The 24,380-nt window shown below is 43.9% G+C and overlaps 1 protein-coding gene across 7 annotated transcripts in view; it reads right to left on the reverse strand.

The window, feature by feature from the left end:
• Positions 1–24,380, reverse strand: part of HSD11B1 (hydroxysteroid 11-beta dehydrogenase 1) — a 44,758-nt gene that overhangs the window by 19,452 nt on the left and 926 nt on the right. Inside the window, exons 1-6 of one of the 7 annotated variants that reach the window (XM_075997095.1) lie at positions 13,991–14,062; positions 13,521–13,609; positions 10,122–10,235; positions 9,239–9,369; positions 8,256–8,367; positions 7,943–8,128 (exon numbers count right to left, since the gene is read on the reverse strand). In XM_075997095.1, coding sequence (XP_075853210.1) covers positions 7,943–8,128; positions 8,256–8,367; positions 9,239–9,369; positions 10,122–10,209 — 517 coding nt within the window. In that variant the 5' untranslated portion in view covers positions 10,210–10,235; positions 13,521–13,609; positions 13,991–14,062. Of the gene's footprint in view, positions 1–7,942; positions 8,129–8,255; positions 8,368–9,238; positions 9,370–10,121; positions 10,258–13,520; positions 13,610–13,927; positions 13,946–13,990; positions 14,063–24,380 lie in introns of those variants that run through there. The other 6 variants (XM_075997093.1, XM_075997096.1, XM_075997094.1 and 3 more) reach the window with 6 other exon arrangements.

Consider the following 24,380-nt stretch of genomic DNA (forward strand, 5'->3'; position numbering starts at 1 on the left):
GTTTTAGCATCCTTTGATACTTCCTGGCTGAATTATCACTAAGATAGTTGCCAAATGGGGATTTCCTAATTTAATCATTCCTTCTATATTTATCATTTGAATTTCTCCTTCATGGAAAAGCCTTCGTTTCTCCTGATTAATTTATTCATGTCTTTACTTATATAATCATGACTTGCTGTTTTCTATTGTTTGAAATAGGTTATAATCTGTTATTATCATTATTTATTTTAATGTTCCAATGGTCCCAGACTTGGCTAGCGGGATCCCTTTAAGGTTGACCTTAGTGTTCTAGTAATGTGTACCTATTAGTCTTTGAGCAATTCTTTACTTATTAGCAAAACAAGATTTTTCAGGCTCAGCTTGTACCTTTCCTGCTGCTGTCCTGAAATGAACCATTTTTCCAAGAAGCCTTAGTTCCTTTTAGTGGAGAATGATATTTAGAAAACAAGAGCTAGGCATTAAGTGTGCTCCCAGGTGCTGTCAGTGGACATAGCAAGAGAATATATGCATGTATATATAGACACACATATCTCTATTTCTGTATCTGTCCATGTATATTAAAAACTATTAGTTTATACCCATACCTGCAATTCTAATCCAACACCAGAGGGTTCATTCTATTTTTTTTCATTTTCATATTTGTAACACTGACATCTAGAGCCTGCTTTCCATTATGTTCAATATATATTGCTTATGTGATTAATGCCTCCTGTATGTGATCATTCTCCATTTGCCTCTGCACCCTCTGTGTGGATGCCTTCCTCATCCCACCTGGCTTTTGACACCCTATGACAAGCTACATGCACACCCTCTTCACCCCATGTTGGGCTGCCCATGGCAGCCCCCTTTGCAACTGTGCCCATTACCTCTCTTAGTTCTGACATCCTGTGCCAGATGCCACATGAATATCCTCTTGGCTCTCTCACTTGGGCTCTCTCACCTGGCCAGCACTGCTGCCCACTGTGAGGATGCTCATCTCATCTCTTTCGGTCTCTGATATTCCAAAACTGCTTCATGACACAAACCTGTCCTGTTCTACTCAAGTTTGTCAACCTGTGCTGCTACCTTCCTCCCCCATGAAGATGCCTACCTTGCTCAACCCCTCTGAATAATGGCTTTTAGGTTGAATTATTCAGGGACAAGGGTGCTACGTGTTCTACAATGCATCAGACAGTCCCACACAATGAAGAATTCTCCCACCCTAAAGGACAATAGTGTCCCCGTTAGGAAGCCTTGACATGAAAACCTAGAAACAGAAAGGAAACAGAGAGAGGATATATGACCATGTGTCTCCAACACAGTCTAAGGAAAGGCATGAAATCAGGAATCTAGGTAATAGCAAGCCACTTTGCCATTTATTCATTCAAAAAGAATGTGTTGATTGTTTGCCAAATTTGTGGCTAACAAAAGCCCTGGGGAATCAGAGATGAATGAAAAATGTGCCTGCCTTTAAGGAGTGCCCAGCCTAGTCACCATGGATGAAATGCTGTATTCTATCAGCTCTAAGAGGCAAGCAGTTGCGAGACACACCATTGTTTTGCATACCAAGAGACAAAAAGCCTGCCAATAGAACTATAACATGAGTCTTATCCTTTGGAATTCTTATTTTATACTTGTTGATATTAATATTTAGGTTTCTTCTAGTGTTTTTACAACTATAAACAATGCAGTAACAAGTTGGCTTACACTGGAATATGGGCTCCATGCCAGGCACCATGCCTTGGCCTTCCTGCTCACTGCAATAGCCCTGGCAGAGTGCCTGGCTCAGAGTGGACCCTCAATACATATTTTTTGAATGAATGCATCTATATATTTGGGAAGCACTTGTTCAGGTTTATCTGTAGAATAAATTTATCAAATGTGAAGTTATGCTCTCTCTCCAGCCATTCGTCTTCCTGAAGTACCTTAAGTGGACTTCATTGAAATCAACAAAAGTGAAATCAATCATTGAAATCAATACAGTCAACCCTCCATATCTGTGAGTTCTGCACCCATGGGTTCGACCAACAATGGATCAAAAATATTCAGGAAAAAAAATTGTGCCTGTATTGTACATGCACAGACTTTTTTCCTTGACATCATTCCCTAAACAATACAGTATAACAACTATTTACAACCATTTACATTATGTTAGTTTCTATAAGTAATCTAGGGATAATTATATGGGAGGATATGCATGGGTTATATGAAAATGCTATGCTATTCTACAACAGGGACTTGAGCATCCTCAGATTTTAGTATACCTAGGAGATCTTGGAACCAGTCCTCCAGTGATACTGAGGGACTATATAGATAAGCTTATATTCAAAAGGATGAAGCACAGCAAAAAGCAAATAATTTCTGAAATAAATTTCTTGTAAAAAATTATAAATAGACGGCACAAAGTAATGGAAAAGATAATGCCTCCAACAACTTTAAAAAATATTCCTATGATTATAAAAGTTAAACACACACACACAATGAACATTTGGAAAATGAAGAAAAGCATGAAGCTGGGGAAAAAAATCATCCATAGTCCTGTAGAAATAACCATGGTAACATTTTGGAGACTTTTGTTCTGGAGGTATAAATATAGGCATAGATATAGATATAGAGTCCAATTAATTATTTTCCTACCACTAGATACTTAGATTACTTCTAATGTTTTGCTACTTTAAAAATCCTACAACAAATGTTCTTATACTTAAATTCGTGACTAATCCTTGATAGATTCTAGGCTCTAGATTGGGTGAAATGAAAGACGATTGGTACATATGAGGTATCTCCAAATTGCCTTAGACAAAATGACAAAGACCTAGACTTAAAAAATATATACGAAAATACAAGCCAATTAAAATGAATATAAGAATTGTGTCTTTTTCACACTCTAAGTACAATCATCTCTCGGTATACACAGGGGTTTTGTTCCAGGACCCCCCACAGATACCCAAATCTGTGGATGCTCAAGTCTCTTATATAAAATGGCATGGTATTTTCATATAATATGCATAACTGTATGCAAATATAATTTGCATAACTTATGCACATCCTCCCATACACTTGGAATCATCTCTAGATTACTTGTAATACCTAATACAATGCCTACACATCACTGGATTCAATGTAATACTTGGTGCATGGCAAATTCAAGTTTTGCTTTTTGGGACTTTGTGAAATTTTCTTTTCCTAAATATTTTTGATCTATGCAGAATCCGTGGATACAGAGAGCCAACTGTAAACTGATCCTATTCTTTTACTTTTTGTTAAGAAATCCAAGAGCCAAATTTGAAACTTAAGCACAGCATCTATGTTGAGTTTAATTTTGACACATTTATATTCTTCTTTCCTTAAAACCTAGTTTTCCATGTGTATATTTCCAAATAGAATGTATATGTTGTAAGCCTTCTTGAACTCCTTGGTGAATAACCATAAAGACACAAATGATGGTAGGATCTTGCTATTTTTATCCGCAAGTGCAATTGAATGAAACCCACGGTCTGGCAGGGTTAGGTAGCCTTGACTACTTAAGCTCCACCCAGCTTTTCAAGGGGAGAACGTGGGGCAATAGTTATCATGGATAGCATTATTTTGTTCTCAACTTACACTAAAGTGTCACTGTCTTTATCAGAGAGTCCTCCTGCCTTTCAAATCTACCCCAACAACCTTACTTTTGGATCAGATACAGCATCAAACTTCCAGATAAATCCAGCAGGCTCTGCCTCAATCCTTCAGGTTTTGCCCAAGCAGAATCTCTTAAATTTAGGCAACAATGACTCCTGGAAGTTTTATGTCCAGGTTGTTGATTCTTACTCAATGTGCCTAAAATAGTGCACATTTACATTTGAAAAATAGTGTGAAACGATGCTGTGAATGAGTAAACCAGAAAAAAGAATCCATTTGAATAAGATAAAAAAGAGTCTCTATATGTAGTTGGCAGTTGATCTTTTTAAAAGAAGATTTACTTGTAGAAAAGTGAATAGGTAATTGGAGGCACCTATGGAGCTTCCAAAGTGAGGTCTGAGCATTCAGATGTCATTAACAAGATTCTTTAATTTCTTTTGAAGTATTTTCATTTTGAACATTTAAAGAAACCCAGTCTTTTATTACGTCTAATTCCACTCCAAAATATGCCTTGCATTTTCCTCGATACAGAAAAATTGCTATCCCTACGTGTAAGTATGCTCACCCAGTGCGTTTAGCATTTGTGTTATTCCTGTTGTTGGTAGTAGTGGGCTACCCATGACGCCAAGAAGGAGGAATTGAGAGGAAGTAGGATGTTTAAAGGTAAGTCACCCACATGTAGTGACGACAAAAAGGAAACTCTTAAATGGCTCCGGTGAGTACCGAAAGAGACTTCGTGTGAGGTAGGGGGCCACGTAGATTTTGAGAGAGGAAAGATGAGCAGAGGATGCTGATAGGGCTTGTCCGTGGTTTCTCTGAAGGGTGTAAAGGGTGGGGACGCAGTAATAGACGCTGTGTTCTAGCTGTCAACGTGTGTGTCACTGATACCGCCCGTGACAGTGATCGGGGCTCACGACGCCAAAGGGCTCGAAAACGGAATTGGCTTTCCTCTTCTAAAATTGAACCTAAGACAACTTATTTTGACTAATGACAGATAAAACTTTTTCCAGATGTTTTCAAACGTTCTCTGCCCAATCCAGCGACTTTTTTTTTTTCTCAGTCACATTCAAGTATGAATATCTCTGTCTCAGTAGGTTTTTTTTTTTTGTTTTGTTTTGTTTTTGAGACAGAGTCTCGCTTTGTTGCCCAGGCTAGAGTGAGTGCCGTGGCATCAGCCTAGCTCACAGCAACCTCAATATCCTGGGCTCAAGCGATCCTTCTGCCTCAGCCTCCCGAGTAGCTGGGACTACAAGCATGCGCCACCATGCTCGGCTAATTTTTTCTATATACATTTTTAGTTAGTCAATTAATTTTCTATTTTTAGTAGAGACGAGGTCTCGCTCAGGCTGGTTTTGAACTCCCAACCTAGAGCAATCCGCCCGCCTCAGCCTCCCAGAGTGCTAGGATTACAGGCGTGAGCCACCGTGCCCGGCCTGTCTCAGTTGGTTTTGCAAATGCCATCTAGGCATTCTCTGTCCATTCTTTCTCCTACCCCACTGTCCCTTGCACCCACTGCCTGATGGAAGGGTTTTGATTTTTGTGATGGGCTTTGAATGTGAGAGAGAGAGTGGGTCTGATGTGTGTGGGGGGCTGGGGTTCATATGTGGGATGGCCTAGAAGGTGTACCTCCTTCCAGTCTTATATGTTTCTTGGCATGGGTGATTAGGAGTGGCTGTTAGTCGTTTATCAATATCAATTTTTTTTTTTTTATAGAAATAGAACTCCTGATTTTGCAGTTGGACACGTCATGTCCTCTTTGAATAAACACAACAATTGCAGCCAGCTGTGGCAGAAGTGTACAACTTTCAAGTTGTATCATGCTTTCTTCATTTTCTTGAACTAGAATTCAGGCATCACAGTGAACCGTTTTGGACGTGCAGGTAGAAACAGCACCCTAAGAGTGGTGGTTCTGGGACAGAAGGGTTTCTGGACAGCCTCGTGGGGCAAAACTACCATATCAGCCCTGGACTGCCTGCCCCAGTATGAGAGAGAAGTAAATTTAGATTTGCTTAAGCCAGGTGTCCTCAAACTATGGCCCGCCGAGGACATTTATCCAGCCCACCAGGTGTTTTTGCCCCCACTGCCTGTCCTGCTTAGCAGCTGACTTGTCCCAGGCCCACAGTGCGCATGTGTAGAATGTGCGCTGCACTCTCCAACGGCCCTCCAATGGTCTGAGGGACAGTGAACTGGCCCCCTGTTTAAAAAGTTTGAGGACCCCTGGCTTAAACCATTGTGAATTTGGGTCTTTGTTACAGTAGCTGAACTTGTATCCAAGCCAACACTGCAGTGTTAGGAGGGGAGACCAATTAATGTAACTGGATGTTACGCGTGCAAGAAATGTAAGCAGTAGGTGCCAAAGAAGGTGTTGAAAAGTGGATGGATGTGTGCCCTAAAGAAGTTCCCAGAAGCAGAAATACTGTCTCTGTTATTAATAAAGAAGGAAACAAGCCTTTAAAGAGCATATTAAAAGTGTAGGATTTCCACGTAATGCAATGCCTCAAAAGGCATTGGAGATTAAAACAGTTGTTTATCACTGTAATTCAATAAACAACCTAATGCATTCCCTAGAAGAAATGATGAAAACTCCGTCCCAATACTCCTTGGCTGACCTTAGCATCAATTTGGTGTTTAGCATCCCATGTTTATGGAATCCAGATTTCAAGGGGGAAGGATTAATGAACATGTTTACTGACTGTTTAAAAGAATACATCATAGAACATCGAATATTCTTAAGTGAGGGAGAGAAAGCAAAGTGCCTGTACTTTGCAAGTTTTTAGACATGTTTCAAAGCCAAAAGACTGAACTCTTTTGGCCCTCCAAACAATAGCTATCCAAACAAGGGATAGTCGTCCAACTAGATTTCCACCTCTCAGAGTTCATGGAAATTACCAAGTGTCATTCAGTAGGTGTAGGAGATATATGGAAACAGGTTATCAGAGTTTCATCATGTCCTTGGGCTTTGAAAATAATTCTTATTCCTTCCAAGCGCATTCAGATTGCGCGTACTTTACAGAAAGTTAAGGTCTCCAACCAAAGGCGAAACACGTCCTTTGCCTAGAATGAATGTGTTATTTAATCAACTGAAATCATTAAAACCACCTACACCGTGACTGATGTGAGGGTTTTGGCCAATGCCCTGGAATGGATTGGGGATGTGCCCGGCACCCTCCCACTCAGCATGCCTCTGGAAGCTCTCCCTCCCTTTCGGCCCAGAGAGAGTCTGTGTCGTCTGGGAAGCACAGGGGTGCATGTCAATCGCCCTGTTTGGCTGGAGACAGAGACCCACTGCCCCGTTAGCCAATCACTACGCAGGCCTTTCCTGGGCCAGAAAGGAGAAAGAACTCCTGGCAACTTCAGTTTGCAAACTACTTCACAGTTTATCGAGTTCTCTATGTTATTTCTTTTTATAGTGCCAGGGGCTACACTTAGATGGTTGATTTGATCCTGATATTTGGACCTTCCAACCACATCATTTTAACTGACTAATCAACAAAGATGTGTAAGGACTTCCCTCCTGGATCCATGAAGAAATGGGCCCAAGAGTCCCCCAAGCTGGAAACTCTCTGGCTTTTTATACTGGTGAAGGCTCCTGAAGCTGTCATCATCTAAGGCATCAGGGACCTCTCTCGACCCCATAGATAAGAGACGTTTCTTCGTACACATTTCCTCCTTACCCAGCAGGTTGATTACATTGGCCTTTTTATGTAACAAGTTTAGATATTGGAGAGAGCCTCTAATATTGGTAGGCCTATTAGTCTGTTTTTGTTGTTGTTCATTTTATTTAGCCATAGCTTAACCCACTTGTTAAGATATTTCACGTCTCAGCTAACTTTACCAACTTACGGCTTTGGGTCATGGAGGAAGCAAAGTCCTTTTTAGCCATTGTGACCAGGTCTGTCTCTTAGGACCAGGACAGACTGTACCCCCAGCAGCCTCTGGGCATCCCTTTGACCTTCCATTTGTAGATCACAAACCAGGCTTCCAGTGGGCACTCTGAACTACTGCCTTTTCACTGTTACACTTATTTAGGAATTCTGGGGCTCACCTACCTTGACCAATCCCTCATTCTGCTGATTCTTAGCAGCATCTCTTCTACTCAGCATGCATGCCTTCATCAAGTTGGCACACCCAAGTCTCTTATTATGTGCATATCTGCCTGTCCATGAGTATGGGCAATTAACCAGCCTTGGCTTAATATCGCTGTGAGCATTTCGACTTCAGGTTAATTTTGTGTTACCTTTCTGCATGGAAGCAGGTAAAAACTCACGCTCACTCCAGAGGCTAGCACCATCCCTCGCGTACTTTGGCTCCTACCTTCCACAGTGGTCCCTGTCCCACTCACCAGCGAGCGAGGAGACGACGACAATGCTTCCATTGCTCTGCTTCAGCATGGGCAAGGCAGCTGCGCTCAGGACCACATAGCTGAGGAAGTTGACCTCCATGCTTTTGCGCACGTGGTGAATGTCATTGTGAAAAAAATTCAAAGAAGTGTTGGTGATGTGGTTGAGAATGAGCATGTCTAGTCCCCCTGCAAGAGATGGCTGTGTTGAGAGACAGCGTCTGGGGTTTGATACCTTCTCCCTTCCCTTCCCACAAGCTCTTTGGTGGTTCCTTAGGGCTAAGCTCAGAGGAGGAGGGGAGAGAAGCAGCCTCACCCAGGAGCTTTCCTGCTTTGGCAACAAATTGCTCTGCGAAGGTCATGTCTTCCATGGTACCCGCGATGTAGTGTGCTGAGGCCGCTCCAAGCTCCAGGCAGTGAGACACCACCTGCGTGACACAGCAGAAATAGCATCGTCCACATGGAAGCATTAGGAGAAAAAAAAAAAAAAAAAAAAAAAAAAAAAAAAGAAATAGCATCAGCCCTGGCTGTGGACATTTGGGGACAGTCTTTGAAGTAACAGGAGCTTAATTGAGAGATTGCTCACAGCCCTGTTTAGATAAGAAATAGGTAAGGTGTAGACGAGAAATATGTGTGTGTGTATGTGTATGCACGTGTCGCTAAATACAACCCTTGTCCTTTGTCTGAAAGATTTTCTAGAACATGGTGGGGTTTAAGTGGGTAAGTCATCACTGTGCTGGGATTTAAGTCCCTGCTTTATGGCCTTGGGTTTCTGGGAGTAGATATTTCTGAATGCATTATGGGGATGGATGCTGGTTACTCCGTGGGTAGCTCTAGGTTTGTGAGTGTCTGTATATCCCTGGGTTTGTAAGTTTTTGAGACGGCGTGTGTCTTGAGAGTCTGCGTGCGTATAAGGATATGTATTTATGAGTAGGTATTTTGATATGCGCAAACATCCCTATATGTCTGTGGTTCCATGTGTAAATGTGCATGACTAGGCATGTCTATCAGCATATATAGCTCAAGAATCTTGTGGCTCAATATACACTGTGTATATATATATATATATATATATATATATGAGTGAATGCTTAGATTCATACTTTTATATGTGGGTGTTTCAGCATTTGAACCTGCATATGAAAGTGCAAGATTAGGCATGTATGTGTGTGTATCTTTGTATGCATGTGCTGGCTTCTGCGTATATATGAGTTTGTAGAGCGTGTGTATATGTGAGCATATATGAGAACACATCTGGGCACATGAGGGTGCGTGCGTCTGTGGGCATAGAACCCTCACCTTTTGTAGATTTTCTTTTGACCTCGCTGTCAAAACAACATGCGCTCCCATCCTGGCCAGATGATAAGCCATCTCTTCTCCGATCCCTTTGCTGGCCCCTGTGACAATCACTTTCTTTCCTTGGAGCATCTCTGGGGAACCCCAAAAGGAAGTGAGGACCACACCCAACTTGGCACCAACTTTCCCTCTCCCTCTCTTGATACGGGAGACTTTATCTCAGTTTCTAACCTTGAGGGTTAGGAGCCCAGATCACTTCGTCTCACACTGTGTAAATCACCGAGAGAGCAGTAAACATGCTCTCACGTGGGGGTTTGGCCTGGTTGCTCAAAACCTAGGCTCCCTGCTGTCATTTCTAAGAATCTTCATGGACTGAGATCATAGGACAAGGCCAGAATAGTCGTGGTTCAGCTAAAACGCCGGAGTTCCAGACATTTCTGGACTCATCCGATTTTGCTCAATTGAAAGAAAATTGAAAAAGGAACCAAAACACATGTGTTCACAGCGATTTCTGGGATTTTCCCTCACTTCTGTGTAGTCATCAACTCCAGAGGATTTTTCTGCCTCCCACTTATCCGTCTCTCCGTTGAGCCCAATTATCTGGCTGAGTTGTAAATCTGGGTATTACCCTCATTTTTGTAGGAGATTGGAAATTGCTTTCCATTAAGGGTGCCAAATCAAGCATGGACCATTTGGCAAGCTTTTGGCTACACGATTACCCCTCCCCACACCCCTCCTGCCCACAGCCTGTAGCTGGAGGACATAGAAACACAGTCCCACCTCCAGGGACTTTGGGGATCAAGAACCCATCTTGACCCTCAGGAACACTCCAGCATCCCTTTGTCTTTTAACCTATTCCTCCAAAATGAGACACGTTGGCACTTACCTGGTGTGAATTTCTCATTTGCAGAATAGTAGTTGTAGGCCAAGAGGAGCCCCAGAGCGGGGAGGAGATATTTTTTCATAAAAGCCATCAGACAGGGACCTGGCCGGAAGAGCCCTGTAGGACACACAGAGAGAACCTACAGAGCTTTCTACAACCTCCTAGGCAGGCGGCAGCCTCTGAATTGTGACATCAGGGAGGCTGGAGTAGTCTCAGGCAGTGCTAGCCAATTTCCCTGTCAGAGCAGCGATTGGCTTTGGGTGGGATCCCATTCGTCCCTGGCAGCCTGCGTGGTGGATTTCATAATGGACAATGTTTACTCCATTTCATTGAGCAAGAGGAGACTTCCAGATGGCCAAGCTCATGACTGTACAGGACTGGATTCCTGAGCATCCCTAGCCTGAGTCCATCTTCCTCCTAGCATCATTTACGTCAGGGATCAATGGTCTTTCAAAAGTGGTTAGTCAAAGGCAGACAGAGAGAGAGAGGAACGTGTGTGGGGTTTCTGGGGGAAATGTGAGTAATAGCAAAGACAGCTAAATTCAAGCCAAATCTCACTCTCCCAGTCCTACCCCCAGTCGGAACCAATTAAAAATAACAGCATAAAACAGCAAAATAAGCTTAAGAAAAAAAATGTGCACATCTTGGGGGGAAACAATAGAAGCAAACAAGCCCTATAAGCCCCACACTCAAATTCAATGAAAAAGTATTACAACATCAAAGGGAGATTGCAAGTCAGCCAGAACCCAGGTGGCAGGAAACCCAAGACGGGTTCAAGACACTCAGGCTACTGCAATGGAGCATACACTTATTACTTTCACAGAGAATAAAGAAGAAATAATGAGTGTCAGGACAAAAGGCACGAAGCTATTAAACTGGGTCTTGTAAGTGCTACGGAGGAATAAGAAACATGGAGAAGATGCTAGGAAGAGGAGACTTGGGGAGAAAGAAAAAAGAACTAGCACTATTGAAGTGGAACTAGCACTACTGAAATGAAACTAGCCCGGGACGCCCACATCTCAGCTAAAAATAGATCTAATAACAGTAAAAGGACCAGGGAGGAGAAACCCCTAGCAATTTAGAATTTATTATCAGGGAAATGTAAAAATAACCACCTCGGTATGTCTGTAGCAAGAATTCATTAAGGAACAATCCTCAAAGGAAGAATTTAAGATGTGTCATTGTTAAGCTTTTCAATTCAAAACCAACCAACCAAATCCTGAAAATTACCCCATCACAAAGCAATCCTGAGTTCTGCAAGTTACCAACAGAGCAGAGAAAAAATTAAAATGTGATAATGAGCATGAGTGCTTTGGAGGAGGGATAGGAGTTGGGTGTAGAGGGACAGAATTTATACTGAGGTTCAGGGGAAATTGAGTTATGAGCCCAAGTACAGTATCTGGAAACACTCAGTGAATTTTCACTTCAGAGTAAGAGAAAATAATTTAAGACTCAGAGGAGATGAAATAATTTGTCAACAAAGGTCCACAGCTGTGAAGTCCACTTCCAGAACACAGTGGAGATTTAAGAACAGTTGAGGGCTAGATAGAGCTCAAAGTCCATGGAGGACAAAAATAGAAAAAAGATAATGTTCAAGTGAAAATTAGATTACATAACTTCAGAACTGCAAGATATATCTGTATAACGTCATAAAGGTCTTTATGCTACTAAGTTTTATGTTACAGATTGGACTCCACTTTCATCCCTAGAAGGAAGGAAGTATAAAGTTTGTTTGCTTAATCCTATACTATTCACAGTAAAATTGCAGGAAACAATGAACATCTGCTTTAAAATATGACGATGCTGAAATGATAGAAAGATGGGCAGACGAGGGAAGTTTATTGTCTGATGAAAAAGAAATGAGGAATTTTAAAGTGCATGACAGAAATCATAAATTCAGAGGACGCGAAAATAACAATGAGTAAGATAACTGCAGGGTAACAGAACACAAGACAAATGCGTCAACAATCGCTGATTGTTGGCTCCATTAAAAAATGAAGTCCAACATTGTGCAGCCTCAAAAGACACATTTAAACCCAAAGACACAAACAGATTAATAATTAGATGACCTAATAGCTATGAGTCCGGAAAATAAGGATATAGAAGCAGCATCCAATGAAGTGATTTTCATGGCATTCGATAAAATAATTGCTGCCTAAAGGGCACCGATGAGAAACAAGGGCACTGTGTAGTGGTAGGTGATACGTTGTCATTGTATTTTTCAAACTTTCTGGCCTCAGGATCCTTTCACACTCACGATTGTTGAGGACCTCAAAGAACTTCTGCATGTGTACTTTTTACCTATTGCTATGGCTATTGGTGCATTAGAGATTAAGGCTGAGGGCTGTTTTCTTTTTAACTCAAGAATAGATACGCATACATTCCACTGGCAGTCAGGGCACTGTCATTATTACACATCCTGTAGCCTCTGGAAAAGTCAAAGAATGTTATAGTATGATTATGAACATAGTCATACTTTCACTTTCCCAAGAGGGTCTCGAGGACCCATGGGGCTGTGCTTTATTATGTAATAATCAGCGAATCCATCGTGTGTCCTGTTTACGTGGCCGGTTCCCTCATTAGCTTGTAAGCTCCTGGGGGATGTGGATTATGTCTTTTTCATCTTTGTTTCTCTCCATTCCTGCCAGCCTTGCTCCACGATAGGCGTTCAATAAACTTTCGCTGTTTAATGTTTTTGAGACGCTCCCGCAATGAGAAAATTGCAGTCTTCTTGGAGCCTGACTTAATCCAGGGAAATCACTGGGAGTCATCGTTCTGGTCAGAGCAGATCAATCCCACCCCCTAAGTCCTCCTCCCAGGCTTCTCATCAAATTAAAAAGATAATACTAAATAAAGACAAAAGGAAATACAACCGTTTCAATCAGCATTTAATTTGCCCTGATGTGGTCAAGTTCTGTTCCCTGCCGCAGCAAGGGAGCTAGCTGTCCCCTCCACTCCTGGTTGCCCGTCCCTTGTGATGCACTGATTGTCGACCTTCTAGAACAAGCTTTCAGCAAATACCTTCAACACGACCTGGCACTTTTCAGACACCCGCCCAGAATGTGCTCCTCGCAGGTGGAGGTGCGTCCCAGAGCTCAGCCGGGAATTCTCTCCGATTTTGATCATTGCCACTTGATTAAGTTAGGGTCGAGACCAAGCAACAGGGTGAGAAGAATGTAGGGGTTGAACGGCTGAGAAATGGAAAGGGACCGGAGGACCGTCCGGATCTGGGAGGACCGACAGGAGATGGCAAAAGGAGGAGGAGGAGGAGCAGCCAGAGGGGAATTTCCATGCATTTGGCACAAAATGTCCACCGCGAAGGGACACCTGTCATTTCTAAGGCAGCAGCTGTAGTGCTTTTCATGACTGCTCGGTAGCTTTGTTAAGAAAGTGGCCTCTTACTTCTGAAAACGAATCCTGCCGGGGGCACCGTGGGCGTAGGTCAGAGTAACAAGTGGGCGAACACCCTGGGTCCAGAGGTTCTGCCTTCCCTGGGAGAGAAACAGCACAACCTTGAAACGGGAAAGGATCTTGGCGTCATAGAAGAATGCAGAAGATTCTCGTTCTCTCCACCCCAACCCCAGCTCCTCAGGCCTGATTTTAGGAACTCGTAAGTCTGTGCCCCAGCTGCCCAAATCTGCTCCCTGCGACAGAAACGACTATAATTTTCTATAGTTTTTATCCAATAATGGATGCTCTCTCCTCCTCCCCTTCCTCCCATTCTTCCCCTCCCCTGTGACTCTAATGAGGGGAGAAGATCTCATCTGTCAGTCCTTCTGCGTGCCCAGCTCCCCAGCGGACAGACTTACTCCTGTGTTCCACCTGATGGCGTCTCAGACCCGGGAAAATGAAGTAGACACGAGGTAGCTTACCCTGTGTGCGCTGTCCCGGCCCCGTCTGTGGCAGGGACTGAGGGGGCAGACTACTTGGACCTCATTTGCCTGGGAGGGCACTCTGAGGCCATGGGCATGCACTGTGCCCTGTCCCCCATGGGGGTGGGGCAGGGACGGTTCTAAACCTGTTGTCATTGCAGTTTCGCCGTTTTCCCCTCTGGCATGGCGCCCAAGGTCTCACATCTGAGCACGGAGGGCCATATAATAACTAAAAAAGTGAGTCCCTGGAAGATTTGGAGAGATTCTGCCGGCGTGGGGAGTGGGTGGGAGAGCCCCACGCAGCTGAGAGGACTGATGACAGCACAGCCACCCCCCAGCTCTGGCCCATGTCACGCTTTTTCTTAGTTGGTCAGCCCATCCTTCAGGAAACACGTCAAGGTGGCAGGGCAGCCTCAGCTGGGTGGGTTTCTTGAGGTGCCAGGGACTTCAGCATTAGCAGAAAGTCACTTCCCTCTTGTGGGAAAGAGGGTGGCCAGAGTTAGCAAAGAGAAAGGCAGAATGCCCAGGGAAATGTGACTGTCAGATAAACAACAAATACTTTTTTTTTAAAGGCTATCTATCTGTGATGGATAGACAGATGGGATAAACTATTGCAAGAAACACATTTAGGCCGGGAGCGGTGGCTCACGCCTGTAATCCTAGCACTCTGGGAGGCCGGGGCAGGCAGATTGCTCGAGGTCAGGAGTTCGAAACCAGCCTGAGCAAGAGTGAGACCCCGTCTCTAATATAAATAGAAAGAAATTAATTGGCCAACTAATATATATAGAAAAAATTAGCTGGGCACAGGGGCTTATGCCTGTGGTTCCAGCTACTCAGGAGGCTGAGGCAGGAGGATCGCTTGAGCCCAGGAGTTTGAGGTTGCTGTGAGCTAGGCTGACACCACGGTGGTACTCACTCTAGCCTGGGCAACAAAGCGAGACTCTGTCTCAAAAAAACAAACAAACAAAAAAAAAAAACACATGTATACTAATCTATTGAAGGGAACATACATATACTAAAACATTATTTATTGGTTATCTGAAATTAAGGTGTAACTGGGTGTCCTGTGTTTTATTTGGCAGGCTTAGAAGTAGCACAGGGCTTTGGAAACACCGAGAAACTGTGATTTAGGTGTGAAGAAAACATTCTGGACAGTGGCTACTGGTAGCCATCTCCTCTATAATACAATAGAGCCCAGCAGCCCAGCCAGAGAGAACCCCCACAGGGCCCTACGTAAGAAAAGAGGAGGATAAGCCGGGCATGGTGGTGCATGCCTGTAGTCCTAGCTACTCGGGAGGCTGAGGCAGCAGGATTGCTTGAGCCCAGGAGATTGAGGTTGCTGTGAGCTAGGCTGACGCCACGGCACTCACTCTAGCCTGGGCAACAAAGCGAGACTCTGTCTCCAAAAAAAAAAAAAAAAGAAAAGAAAAGAGGAGGAAAATACGTATCACGTGGTGGCCGAGTGGAAGGTTCATCTACTAACACTTATTTAGTTAAGCATTAATTGTTGGTCAGGTAGTATGATTTTTTTTTTTTTTTTTGGCAGGGGCGACAGTCTTGCTCTGTTGCCCAGGCTTGAGTGCAGTGGCGTCATCACAGCTTACTGCAACCTCCATCTCCTGGGCTCAAGCGATCCTTCTGCCTCAGCCTCCTGAATGAATAGCTGAGACTACAGGTGTGCACAACCACACCTGGCTAATTTTTTCTATTTTTAGTAGAGATGGGGGTCTCGCTCTTGCTCAGGCTGGTCTCGAACTTCTGGCCTCCAAGGTGATCCTCCCACCTTGGCCTCCCAGAGTGCTAGGATTACAGGTGTGAGCTATCGCAATTGGCCTAGGTGCTATGAATTAGAAAACATGAAATGCTCTCTAAGCCCTAGGAGAAGATGACATGGAAATAAACAAGGAAGTCTACAGCAGTGACGTAGAAAAGGAAATAGTTCATTCCACGCGTGGGCTGGGCAAGCAGGAGAGGCTTCCAAGAAGAGGTTAACCTCAATCCATATTGAAATGTGAGCAGGCGTGCTCCAGGCAAATGCAGAAGGGTAAGAGTGAGCACTGGGTTGGGTTCCAGGAGTGCCGGGGGGAAAGAGGCAGGTTGGTGTGTAGAATGTTCCATGCAGAGGAAGCTGTGTGAAAAACCAGAAGGAGGTGTGAAGGAGAATGGCATGTTTGGGAAGCTGCGAACAGTTCCATATGGCTGGATCCCGGAATTTTACGAGGTGGGGGTTCCACGGTGAGAACTCAGCTTGGAGAAATAAGCAGGGGCCACACCTTTGAGGCCCTTGCGTGGCCCCTGCTCGAGTCTGCAGTTCTGGCCTTTTATTTCCACTGGTGAAGCCTCTGCATTCTGTGGCCTCCTTTGTCCCCATCCCAGAACTCTGCTTGTCTACTGGCCGTCTGTGTCCCCTCATTGCCTTCTGCAGAAAATTCTGGATCCTCTGTAGCTTTCAGGCTCGGAGTTCCAGCCCCACTCCCTCCATCAACACTACCCTCCCTGCCCAGCGGCACTGGGTGTGGCCTTGTCCCTGAGGGCTTGCAGCCCCCTAGAGCCAAGCCCAGTTATGTTATCTTTGGGCTCCCCCATACCCCGCTGAATCTTTCTACCATGCCTTCCTCTCTTTGGTTCTGTTTACCTGACTTCTCAGTGTCACCTGCCACTGTTACCTCTCCTCCTGGCCTGAAACATGCCCTTCCCTTGGCTTTTGTCAGTTCACTCCCTGTTTCCATTCCTGGCCTTAGGCAACCAATAATCTATTTTTCTGTAGGTAGACTTGCCTTTTCTGGACATTTTATGTTAATGAAACCACACACAGTATGTGATCCTTTGTGTCTGACTTCTTTCACTTAGCATAATGTTTCTGAGATTCTTCCACGTTGAAGCATGTGTCATTTATTGCCAAATCAACTCCATCGTGTGGATATACTACTACATTTTGTTTATCCATTCACCATTCACAAACATTTGGAATTTTCCCCTTTTAGGCTGTTATAAATAATGCTGCAATGAACACTGGTGCAAAAGCCTTTGTGGGGACAGATGTTTTTATTTCTCTTGGGTATATACCCAGGAATGGCCTTGCTGGGTTGGATGGTAAATTTATGTTTAACTTTGTAAGAAACTGCCAAGCTGCTCTCCAATGACTTTGCTGTTTTTACTCACCATTTCCCAGTGACTTCTATTTCCATCGATGGTTTTACCGTCCTTCTAACTAATAATCTAGAAGTCCAGATTACACAAACGTTTGAGGGTCGGGCGAAAGAGGAGGGACAGCACAGGAGAACAAGAAAGAGCTGGGAGCAGGAGGACCCGAGGGAACGTGGAGCCCGAGGAGGACCAGTCACGGTGAGAAGTGGCGAGAACACATGGGATCTGGCCCAAAGGGATCATTGCAGATGAAGCCAGAAGGTTCTGTAGGAGTCACAAGGGGGAATGCTGTGGGTGGCAGAGTGCAGGGACCTGAGCAAAGATAGTGTTACATGGAGCATGGGGCGTCCTTCTGAGAGGCACTCAGATCTGAAGCAGGGTTTTCATTTTGGGAGCAGGAATGAGTTTAGTTTTTTTTGATTTTTTTTTTGAGACAGAGTGTCACTCTGCTGCCTGGGCTAGAGTGCCGTGGTATCAGCCTAGCTCACAGCAACCTCAAACTCCTGGGCTCAAGCGATCCTCCTGCCTCAGCCTCCTGAGTAGCTGGGACTACAGGCATGCACCACCATGCCTGGTTAATTTTTTCTATGTATTTTTAGTTGGCCAATTAATTTCTTTCTATTTATAGTAGAAATGGGGTCTCGCTCTTGCTCAGGCTGGTCTCGAACTCCTGAGCTCAAAACAATCTGCCCACCTCGGCCTCCCAGAGTGCTAGGATTACAGGCGTGAGCCACCGTGTCTGGCCTGAGTTGAATTTTTATCCACATGTTTTTGAGCATTTCCTCTGTGCCCGGCACTGTGCTGGGCTGGGTCTCATTTCTGCTTGTGGGAAAGAGCCAGTGGAGCCTGAGCACAGACTCACGGGGCGGGGGCATGATCTGTGAATTATGGAGTTTGATTCCAGATGATCTGGCACAAAGCCCTGGAGAAAGGACACCACTTCTTCTGAGAATTGAGGAAATAAAGAAAGGGTGGGTTCTTGAACCCTTGCCTTCTGTTTCCCAGTGCAGTGAGCTTTTTAGTCTGGCTCGTTTCCTGCCTTCTATTTTTGGAAGGTGGATAAACGTGGCTTCCCATCTATCCATACCTCCTGGGGGAAAGCGAGGAAGAGGAAGGTGGGGACTTAAATTCCTCAAGTGTTTCCTGTTTCCTATTTCTCAGTTTTGACCACAATATATACCATGTTTCCCTGAAAACAAGACAGGGTCTTATATTTATTTTTCCTCAAGAAGACACCCTAGGGCTTATTTTCAGGGGATGTGTTATTTTATTTTAAGTACGGTACAACAATCTACATTTATTCAAATATAGTTGTCTTCTTCTGGAACATCATCATAACTCTCCAAACCCCGAATTCCATCCTGAATTTCTTGCGACTCTATTTCCTTTTGAACCATTGGCCCCAATCTCTCATGTCGAGCAATAGAACTCTCATGGGGCAGATGAGAAGGGCTGCTCATCTTCTTTACCGCTCCGCGACAAAATGCATGGGTTGTGCAGATGCGCTGCGTAGCCATGCCCACCACTAGGTCTTATTTTCGAGGTAGGGCTTATACTGCACAAATGCTTAGAAATCCTGCAAGGGCTTATTTCATAGGTAGGTCTTATTTTCGGGGAAACACGGTGGTACCTCTCATTCTCATTTCTGCCCTGTCTTGCTCCCTCCTGATCTTTATATATGCACACCTTTAAGGCAAGAAAGTTTTCTCAGGTTTCACTTTCCATTTTAGGTCTGATGGGAGGGTTCATGAAGTTTGAAGGCTTGGAAACAGCCCCCTCCCATTATGTTCCTATTAGGAACATTGAGTTCCTACTTGAGTTCCTACTAGGGAACTCAAGAATTTCTAGGTTTAGGATGCTTAGAGTTGTAACAGGCTTCTGCCAGCAGAGGGAGCCCCAGGGTTGGGAGAGAGAGCTCAGACCGCAGTGGTTTAAACCCGGAGACAGGGACTTCATTTAGGGCAATGTTGTCAGCAGTCCAGAGAGATTTAAGGGTTAAGTTAAAATAAAAGACGATGAAAGAGGAAAGGAAGGAGAAAGATAGATTCCTAATACATTGACATATACACAGAAACATTGACACGCACACAAAATACTTAAAACCCCATCACCTCGCCCCTCCCTACACACACTCCCAATTTCTGTTCTAGTTCAGGGGTTCCCAAACATCACCGGAACAAAGGACAGATGATTAGACACCACGAAGGCCTGTTAAGTCAGGCTTATTAAGGGTGGGACCCAGGAAGCTGTATTTGCACAAAGATTCTTTGCTTGGCCAAACTTTTAGGCTCCTGAACATTCTCCTACGCCCATCGGTGGGCACTTCCTTATAAAATCTAGTTTTAGCAAAGAATCTGCTAAGTCACTTTAGCAAGAACCTCCATTTTTAATATTTGACCACCCTCACTGTCTAATCAGGTTCCTCCTCCTCCTCCACCTTCCCCCAGATGACTAAGAACCCCCACCCCTAACCCTCACCCCTGAGGTTTCCTCTCAGTGATTTTCCATCCACCAATCGCCATCCTGCCCTTTGGCTATAAATTCTCACTTGCCCAGGATGTATTTGCAATCCAGATCAGTTCTGTACTGAGGTCTCTTTTTGCCTATGGCAACAGCCCTGAATAAAATCTGTTTTTACCGCTTTCGCTACTGTCCAGCTCTCGTTTTCTTTGATACTCCCCAGGTGATTCTGAAGTGAGCTGTGGACAGATTGGTGAACTTCTGCTTTAGGTAATTAGGTAAATATTTTTAACAATAGTTTGGGGCTTTGATTTTTTTCTGTTACAACGTATACACTCATTCTTTTCTTTCTAGATTAGTATTGTAATATTAATATGATATCATAATATTTATTAAACCAATAGTCAGTATTGATATTATTATGGCTAATTGTTTACAGCTGAGCAATATATCCAATATACAATATGCGCAATACTATGATTGTATTTCTTTTCTTCTATTCTTTGTTTAAATCCTGGGAGTTAGTAATCACCTTGGGTTTTTTCTCTTTTTTTTGAGACAGAGTCTCACTTTGTTGCCCAGGCTAGAGTGAGTGCCATGGGGTCAGCCTAGCTCACAGCGACCTCCAACTCCTGGGCTCAAGCAATCCTCCTGCTTCAGCCTCCCGAGAAGCTGGGACTACAGGCATGCGCCACCATGCCCGGCTTATTTTTTTTTCTATATATATTAGTTGGCCAATTAATTTCTATTTATAGTACAGACAGGGTCTTGCTCTTACTCAGGCTGGTTTTGAACTCCTGACCTTGAGCAATCCGCCCACCTTGGCCTCCCAGAGTGCTGGGATTACAGGCGTGAGCCACCGCGCCCAGCCTCACCTTGGTTTTGTTTGTTTGTTTGCTTTCTTAGTTGTCCGCGTTCTCCAAACCATCTGACAAGAGCTATAAAACTCAAATGAATAGGTCAAATTAATTGGATAGTCTATCAGTTCCTTTATTTTTTTCCTTAGAGACATCGCTCCTTAAACCCTCGGTCCTCCTGTTCCAATCTGGCCTGGGATCTTGATGGGCCAATATCTGGGGATATCCCTTGGCCATTACCTGGGAGCTCCTATTTTTCTCTTTCTTGGTTTACTTCCTCATGTATAGTAGGGAAAATTTTTTCTAAACCTTGTGTACAGGTGTGACACTTCACATTTTTGATGTCTTTACGAGGGCGTCAATTCAGCAGAACTTGGCCACATAAAAACCAATGTGGCAGTTCTGGTCACCTCTTATCTTCTTGTCCTTATGTTACCTTCTCCTTGATTGTGTTTTGGCTGGGTAAGAATTTCTAGATTGGAGATTATTTTTTTCTCGGAACTGTGAGCCATTGCTGTCTTGCCTTTCAGTTTCTAGCTTCCTGTGTTGACACAGAGAAGTCCAGTTGTGTTCAGATTTCTGACCCTTGGTGGGTGAACTGTTTTTCTCTCTCTCGATCTTTCGGGATCATTTTATTCCCGGGGTTCTAACATTTCCAATAATGTGCTTTGATGAGAGTTTTCTTTTTTTTTTTTTTGGTTTGTTTGTTTATTGGGTAGGGCACCCCTTGGGCCCCTTCAATGTGGACATTCAAATCTTTTATTTTTGGAAAATTTTGTAGAAATTATTTTTTGGTTAATATTATTCCGTTTCGTTCTCTCTGTGCTGTCTTTTTAGAATTCTTATTAGAAGATGTCAGAGATCCTAGGCCTGATCTTTTAAGTTTATCTTTTTATGTCTTAGTTTTTTATCTCCTTCCCTTTTTATCCTACTTTCTGGGAGATTTCCTCAATTTTATCTTCTAGTGCTTCATTTTAATTTTTGAATTTCCTGTTGTACTCTTATTTTAAAGAGCTATTTCTTCTTCTCTGTACTTTAAAAAAAATTGGCTTCTTGATTTTTATTCGTGTATATGCTATCTTGTCTCATCTCTGGGGGGATAATGATGTTATTGTGGCTGCTGCCGTTAATGATTTCTTCTGCTTTCTGGTGATCCCTGGAGTCCATTCCTTGGCTGTTGGAAGCCTTGCATACCAGGGCAGGGCTTGTCCATTTTTGGACTCCACTGTAGGGTCATCCAGAAGGAACCTTGCAGTTTCACTGGGGGACCCCAAATATCAGCGTCTGTAGTATTTGGTTGGGTCCTTGCTACAGGGAAGAATTCTTAATTCTTCTGCCTGGTGTAGGCTGGGGTAGAGTCGGGGGAGAGGGGTATAAGCCAGGCTGTTCATATTCTAGGAGCTGAGCCAGCAAAAGGGGCTGGGGAATCTCATCTTTCAGTATGGAGTCTTTCTCTAATCCCGCTGTTTCTACTTCCATGCCTAACTCCACCCTCTGCTGTGGCTGCTGTCCCTGAGCCTGGGGTCTCTTTGGTCATTTTCCCCAGAAAATAAACTTTTCTTCTCCACGTGGAGGGCAGGTGCCTCCTCCTATTTTTTACCTCCATTTGTCCTTCTGTTTTCTAGAGTCCCTGATGCCTGATCCCTGGGACTGTCCCAGGCCCTGTGGCTTCTCATCATGAGCACTTGGGCACCAGCAGTCTCAGGTTTGCTAAGGCACTGGTCACTCGTCCTTCACACCTTCCAGGGGTGTTGACATTCCTCAACTGCTGCTGTCTCTGTTGTTCCCATGTTCCCGTTCTCTTTGTCCTTGTGGTTTATAGCACGAAATTCTTCTATGGTGGTCAGTGCATTTTGTAAGGAAGCAGAAATGAATGTTTATTCAGAGTGCTACGTTGAACCTTAGATAGCCTTTTTTTTTTTTTTTTTGAGTGGCCTGTCAGGCTTAAAAGGAGAGGAAGCTTTAATAGTGACATCTTCTACTTCCCCTGAAGTTTCCCAAGAGTCAAGAGCATGGAAATGAATCTTAAATGATTTTAACAGAAGAAAAGGGGGCAAAATATTTCATTTGTTCATTCATCCTTTTTTCCCCAAATATTTATTGAGCACTAGTTAATGTCCAGAACTGTGCTAGGTACTGGGAATATAAAGGCTCAATAATGTGTGGTGTTGGTCTTTAAAGAGATTACAGTAAAGTGTAAAGAAAGCATGTGAAGGCCGGGCATGGTGGGTCACGCCTGTAATCCTGGTACTCTGGGAGGCCGAGGCGGGTGGATTGCTCAAGGTCAGGAGTTCGAAACCAGCCTGAGCAAGAGCGAGACCCCATCTCTACTATAAATAGAAATAAATTAATTGGCCAACTAAAAATATATAGAAAAATTAGCTGGGCATGGTGGCGCATGCCTGTAGTCCCAGCTACTCGGGAGGCTGAGGCAGGAGGATTGCTTGAGCCCAGGAGTTTGAGGTTGCTGTGAGCTAGGCTGACGCCACGGCACTCTAGCCCAGGCAACAGAGTGAGACTCTGTCTCAAAAACAAAAAAAAAGAAGAAAGAAAGAAAGCAGGTGAGTAAATCGAAGCTCCCAACAGTGTGGTATATACTATAACAAGAGTATACGTGGAGTGCTATGAAAGTTCAGAGTGGGACATCCAAATCAGCTCACTGTGGCAGGAAAAGCTTCCGGGAAGTGGCAAGAGAGCTAAGTTTTGAAGGCTAAGTGCAAGTTATGGAGATAAAGAAGTTGGGGAAAGGCATTCTAAGCAGAGGGAACTGCGTGCGTTCAGGCAAGAAGTGTAGAAATAGCATGACACAGCCGAGAAGCCTCACGTAGACAGAAGTGGCTAGGGCGAGGGCCCGTGTTGGGGAGAGGCCTGCGCAAGGCTAGGGCAGTCACTCAACGATAGATGTCCATGTTTGTCCAGAGCGTGATCCTGGGCCTAGGGACAAGAGATCTAGGAATGATAACATCTTATTCCCTCCAGGAATTTGAGCAAACTTAAAAAAATGTTATTTGTAAAATGAGGATAATGTGGAGGTTACAAAAAGCGACCGAGATATGTAACATGCTGAACCAATGGCAGGAATGTAAAATATTCTAGTTGTCCCATGACAAATCTGCCTTAAATCTTTCTTCTGTTCCCTAGCCTACTAACAGTTATAAAACAGATTCTGGAAAAGCTTAACTATTAGGAAAATCTTTCTTTTCCTTTCTATTTCTGCCAGACAAGGATTACTTGAACATCCTTTAACTGAATATTGTATTTAGTCAGCAGATGCAGTGTTTATGAACTCTTGGGTGTCTGGGGCACCTTTGCTGTAAAGTTTTGGTGAGTTCCTGGAAGACCCCTGGGGGGGGGACCAGGAGAACTGAGTCCCAGTTTCCCTGCCGCCACTGACATACAAGTGACCTGGGCAAAGCCCTTCCCTTGTCTTGGCTTCAATTCCCTCACCTGGCAAGTAGGGGAATTAAATTAGATTTACCTTTAAGATTTGTTCTAGCTCAGAAATTGGATGCAGGGAGCTTTTAGCTGTACAGAAATTAGTATAAAGAAAGAGCTAGGATTTTGGGATTTTATGTTCATATCGTACTAAAGGGGGGAAAGGTGGATGCTTCCACATCTTGGCAAGCAAGCAGAAGTGAGATTGTTCCATCTCTCCTTACTTTTCCCACCCTCCTTTCAGCTTCCGCCTCTGATAAACTCACACAAACCCCAAAGAGCAATACTTGCACTAAAAATAACCACTCCAAGTGTATCCCTCTGATATCGGTTGGAAAAGGTGGAGGAGCAGGACTCTTAAAAGCCAACTGTTGTGAAAACACATCACCATCGTCTAAAGATGCTTAATGAAGCACAAGTCTAGCTATTTTAATCCCTCCAAGTGGCTGGGTCAGTAAACCATAGCCCTCTGGGTGACACTGTCTATCGAT

This window comes from Microcebus murinus, chromosome 23 (genome assembly GCF_040939455.1).
Source record: "Microcebus murinus isolate Inina chromosome 23, M.murinus_Inina_mat1.0, whole genome shotgun sequence".
Classification (NCBI taxonomy): domain Eukaryota; kingdom Metazoa; phylum Chordata; class Mammalia; order Primates; family Cheirogaleidae; genus Microcebus; species Microcebus murinus.